Source organism: Mus pahari, chromosome 19 (genome assembly GCF_900095145.1).
Source record: "Mus pahari chromosome 19, PAHARI_EIJ_v1.1, whole genome shotgun sequence".
Taxonomy (NCBI): Eukaryota; Metazoa; Chordata; class Mammalia; order Rodentia; family Muridae; genus Mus; species Mus pahari.
Genome location: NC_034608.1, coordinates 23439033 through 23444491, shown reverse-complemented (window position 1 = coordinate 23444491; position 5459 = coordinate 23439033). Strand labels below are relative to the sequence as shown.

At 52.2% G+C, this 5459-nt stretch overlaps 1 protein-coding gene across 1 annotated transcript in view; it reads left to right on the top strand.

The window, feature by feature from the left end:
• Nucleotides 1-5459, top strand: part of Timm44 (translocase of inner mitochondrial membrane 44) — a 16660-nt gene that overhangs the window by 6516 nt on the left and 4685 nt on the right. Inside the window, exons 3-10 of the mRNA XM_021218935.2 lie at nucleotides 182-352; nucleotides 1878-1958; nucleotides 2245-2394; nucleotides 2476-2615; nucleotides 2906-2991; nucleotides 3559-3651; nucleotides 3741-3865; nucleotides 5151-5201. Coding sequence (XP_021074594.1) covers nucleotides 182-352; nucleotides 1878-1958; nucleotides 2245-2394; nucleotides 2476-2615; nucleotides 2906-2991; nucleotides 3559-3651; nucleotides 3741-3865; nucleotides 5151-5201 — 897 coding nt within the window. The remainder of the gene's footprint in view (nucleotides 1-181; nucleotides 353-1877; nucleotides 1959-2244; nucleotides 2395-2475; nucleotides 2616-2905; nucleotides 2992-3558; nucleotides 3652-3740; nucleotides 3866-5150; nucleotides 5202-5459) is intronic.

Genomic DNA, 5459 nt, shown 5'->3' with positions numbered 1-5459 from the left:
GTGGGTGTTCATGTAATTCAAATTCAGTTATAATAAAAGAGACATATATTCACTGTTAAACACCGCTGTCAACAGAGGGGAGGAAGTCGGGCACTCAGTGGTAACCAGATGTTACTGTGTGTGCCTTTCTTTCNAGCCCCTAAATGTTCATTCTTTTTTTTCAATTTTACTTTCTTTCTAGACCAAATCTTATTCTTCTGGGAGCAGAAAAGGGTTTTTGTCAGGCTTGCTAGATAACATCAAACAAGAATTAGCCAAAAACAAAGAGATGAAAGAAAGTATAAAAAAGTTCCGAGATGAGGCCAAGAAGCTAGAAGAGTCGGATGCCCTCCAGGAAGCCAGAAGGAAATATGTGAGTATCTCAGTCCCATCTCTCTTCCCTGGGCCAGAGCCACTGGGTGAAGGCGGCCAGGTCCCAGCTGATTCAAAGGTCAGAACAGGGGCGGGTTGCCTGGGNCTCCCGGCCGTGCAGTCTCTGTGGCACTGTAGTTAACCGTGCGGCTGGCTCTGGCTCTGCCTCTACCCCCAGCACTGTAGATAGCACAGCATAGCCACTGAAGTAATTACTTTTGGGAGACATCTGATCATGTGACCCATGACAGCTTAGAGCCATAATGCTAATAAGAAATGGGCCATAATGCTGGTGTCCTTTAGTGCTCGCTACTGTCTCTTCTGTGTGTTTTATGTGCACATGTGCACATTTATGTATGTGAAGGCCAGTGGATAATGTCAGGTATCTGTCTTACTTGATTGATTGCTATCTTATTTTTTTGAGGTGGGGTCTTTCCCTGAACCTGAAGTTTGGAGAGCTCTGTTGAACTAGTGAGCATTAAGGATCCACCTGTCCTACTGCCTGGCATCACCTCACCCTCCTCCAACACCAGACTAACAAGCACATGCCTGCCTCCCCTTCTTTATTTCACATGGTTTCTGGAGATGGAAGGTTCTCATGCTTGCANAGCAGGCACTCCATGCACTGAGTCACCTCTGCCCGATTACTCCCTGGGGTCTCTTGAACAGCCGTCTAGTTCTGGCCACTGGGATGTCTGCCAATGAGCCTCTGAGCCTCAGAGTGCAATGCTCTTAGCCCGGGTCCTCTGCATTTGGTTCTGTTGACCCCCACCAGTTCCCCCAGGAAGGCCTTTTCCTTCTATGCATTTCCAAGCTATTTATTTGGAGGACACTCCTTGTGTGGCTTTAGCCTGATGAAAGATGGCCTTGTCCCATCAGTAAGGAGAGCAAGCCAGGGACCCAAGATTGAACTATAGAAATAAAATGGCATTGATGAGTAGTGGTTGGCAGAACCATCTCTTCCCACTCGCTCTGGAGGTAGCTACCAAGTGGGCACGCATGGATATGGTGGTTTGAATAGGCTTTGCCTCCACAGATTCATGTGTTTCAGTGCGTAGCCCATGGGGAGTGACAATGTAGCCCATGGGGAGTGACAATGTAGCCCATGGGGAGTGACAATGTAGCCCATGGGGAGTGACAATGTAGCCCATGGGGAGTGACAATATTAGGAGGTGTTGGTGGTGGGCGGGCTTTGAGGTCTCAGATGCTCGCNCGAGGCCTGGTGGGGCAGTTATTTATGTATCCTGCTACCTGTGGACGCAGACGCAGAACCCTGCCTGCATGCCGCCATGCTTGCTACCTTGACAATAATGGCCAAGCCTCTGTAATGCAAGCCAGCCTAGTTAAACGTTTTCCTTTATAAAAGTTGTCATGGTCATGGTGTCTCTTCATAGCATAAACCCTATCTAAGACAGTGGTATTGAAGCTCTTCACAGAGTTTAAGCAGTCAGTGCTCCTGGGAACCTTTGATTCGATTTTCAAGTTCACTGTTAGATCCAAATAAACAGAAAATTCTTTGATCCTAGAAAACCATCGAATCAGAAACTGTGCGTACCAGTGAAGCAATAAAAAAGAAGCTTGGAGAATTGACAGGGACAGTGAAGGAGGTAAGGCCCGAGGCTAACCTGACAAGGGCAGAAAACAGAATGGGAGGGTCTCCAACCCATTTCAGGGTCCAGGTAGGTGTAGGCTCCTCCTAGAGGGGTAATACTCAGGGCTGGGTTGGACATCCTCTCACTTTTGCTAGCTGTTTGACGGGGCTGGGAATTCCCATTCCACTCATGTCCGTTCCAGGGAGAACCCTGAACTTAAAGGGTTGAATGCAGTATCCTTAGTCTCAAGGCTGTGCTGTAGGCCTGGGCAACATCTTCCCCTCCGTCTCTGTCTCAGTAGAGTCTTGATGAAGTCAGTAAGAGTGACCTTGGCCGGAAGATCAAGGAGGGGGTAGAAGAGGCCGCCAGGACAGCCAAACAGTCAGCAGAGTCGGTGTCCAAGAGCGGGGAGAAGCTGGGCAGGACGGCAGCCTTCAAAGCCATCTCCCAGGTGAGTGAGCCTGGCTCACCCAGGCAGGAGCAGGGACCCCCAGTGGTGCCTCAGCCCCCACAGCCCTGTTCTCCCCTGCAGGGTGTGGAGTCAGTGAAGAAGGAGATTGATGAGAGCGTCCTTGGACAGACGGGACCCTACCGCCGGCCTGAGCGGCTCCGGAAAAGGACAGAGTTTGCTGGAGCAAAGTTGAAAGAAAGCAAAGTGTTCGAGGCTGATGAGTAGGTCCCCGACAGGCTCCTGAGTGGTCCTGGCCAACTGGTGTCTGTTCTCAGGGTCCGCTGGGAGGGGCCAGTGCAAGTCTGTTTCTCTCTCAGGGTTCCTGGCTCCCTCCAGAGAAGCTGGGGGATTGAGAGATGGGTGAGGGGAGAAGAGAAGAGAAAGATGCAGTTAAAGCTCCTGGATACGGAGCCGTCATCTGCATCCTCCCAGTGGTCAGAGGAGGGTGCAGCGCCCTGGGCTGACCTCTGCGGGGCTGAAGGTCGCTCCAGCCACCTGTCTTTTCCCACAGGGAAGCATTAGGGGTTGTGCTACACAAGGACTCCAAGTGGTACCAGCAGTGGAAGGACTTCAAAGATAACAACGTTGTATTCAACCGTGAGTGTGGCCAGCCATACACTAGACAGAACTCCACTTTATAGAAGGAAAGATGGGATCAGACAGGGTTAAATCTCCTTAAATCTACCCACCCAGCTACCTGTAGATCCCGTCACTAAGACACTCGATGAGAGAACAGTTAAGATGCCAGGAGCCCTGGGATTAGCAGAGGTGGCACCAAGGCCGTGGGGCAGACTCTGGGCCTGCTCTTTACTTTCAGCCAGCCACAGGACTTCTCTAGGGGCTGAGCAGGAGAGCCACTGGCTACACACCCTTATCCCTTCTCCTGTGAAGACTGCTAGAGGCCTGTGTTTCCTTTGTAGTGGAGGCAGCAACCACCAGGGGTGGCATCCCAAATTTTGTACAGCCTCTGAGAGGCTGTAGCTGAGTCCTGCATTTGGGCAGGTAGGTGGGTAGGTAACCCACATTCTGAAGTGAGGAGGCAGGCTCAGGCCTAGAGCCGACCCATGTCAAGAAGAGGAGTCTTGCAGGGAGTTCTCAGAACTGGAGTCAGGGGTATCTCAGCTGAAGGTCCCTCCTCTAGCTCCTTCCTGTGTGTATCCGTAGGCTTCTTTGAGATGAAGATGAAGTACGATGAGAGTGACAATGTCCTCATCCGGGCGTCCCGGGCCTTAACCGACAAGGTCACTGACTTGCTGGGTGAGTGTGGCTTCAGGGCCGTTCTCTCTTCCCTGGCTGAAGCCAGGTCAGGAAGCTAAGCTCTAACCTGAGGGCTCCTCTCCCTGCAGGAGGTCTTTTCTCAAAGACAGAAATGTCAGAGGTGCTAACGGAGATCCTGAGAGTGGACCCAACCTTTGACAAGGACCGCTTTCTACATCAGTGTGAGACTGACATCATCCCCAACATCCTAGAGGTGCGAGCCGCACCACAAGCCTGACCTGCTGCACCTCCCCCCATCTCCCCATTCTGGACGGCACCCTAGGAGTGACTGGCGATTACCTCAGCCAAGTTACTGAGGCTCGCAGATACTTACCTCTGGTACAGCTGCAGTCAGGTCGNANTGCAGCCTGGGAACGATGTCTCTTAACCTTCCCCAGCTATGGAGGCCTGTGTCCATCCTGCCATGACAGTTAGGGTTCTCAGAAGGGAACACCAGCCCTCTCCTACGCGCTGTGCTGGCTCCAGTGAGAGCTGTGGAGGTTTCTTGCCTTCTCCAGGTCGGGTTTCTCTGTTTTTGTGGTTGGCCAGTCGTGGCTCTTGTCTCTGAAGCTCTGTATTGTGCCTCCTGGTAAGGTGTTCCTGAAGCCATTTCCAGAGATTGCTGGGAACAGCCTAGGAGCCCCGGCGTAGGCACTGGGGAGAAGCATACAGCTAGCACACTCTCATTCAGACCCAGGCCCTGGCCATATAAGTGCAAGANGGTCCGGGGCCAGTGTCTCTGGCAGGCCTGACATTGGTACCTGAGTGTTCTTGCCTCTGGCTTGTAAGGCAAGNGAAGGCATCTTGTCCAAGCCGCAAAGCAGCACACCTGTATTGCNGCTTCTCCTTCTCTGCCTCTCTGAAGCACTCAGAAATGGCAAGAGTCTGGGGCAGTCCTACTCAGCTCAGCCAGGCCTTCATTACACCCTTCAGGGAACCAGGAGAAAGCCCACCAGCCCCCAGGTCGCACAGCCCCCAGGCCCTCCTCCTTCCTCTTCCCTCCATGTGGTTTACCCTCTCCTCTCTTCCAGTTCCCCAGCTCCTTCTCACTCTTTGGGCAGGACTGAGAGGAGGTGGGAAGGGAGCTGTCACCAAGAACAGCAGGTGTCACCCAAGCAGCCCCTTTAGGGCTGCACCACAACTGCTTCTTGCTTACTCTGGGCACCTCCATCACCCTCTCCCTCACTCCGTAGCCTGCCTGATTTCTAACTGCAAAGCCTGGTCCTCAGAGAGATAGCTGGAAGGCAGCTAATTCCTCCACTGTGAGGAGTCCCCTGCCCCCTTGCCTCTCCTTGTCTTGTGCTCAGACCAGACCTGTGTGAACAAAGTGAAGGGACTGGTCTACTCCCACTCAGGACACCCACAGCTGCCTGTCACCTAACCTAGCCTCCNTCTCTTCCCCAGACCCAGGCTCTCCAGGCTCTCCAGGGTAGGCTGTTGCATTCTGCTGCAAAAGCTCACTCAGCGTCTCGTACTTATTTCTTCCTTCTCCTATTTAGGCCATGATTTCCGGGGAGCTTGACATTCTCAAAGACTGGTGCTATGAAGCTGTGAGTACCGTTCTTTCTTTTCAGCCAAAGAGNAAAGCAAAGCAACGCCAAAAATCTGTCAGAAGGGCTAGGGGTGTCTCAGGGCCAGGCATTTTCTAGCATGTATGGTGTTCTGGGTTCCATCCCCAGCAATACAGAGAGAAATAAATAGATGATTGGAAGGAAGGAAGGAAGGAAGGAAGGAAGGAAGGAAGGAAGGAAGGAAGGAAGGAAGAGGAAGAAGGAAAGATGCATAGGGTATGACTGGGATGTACTTTT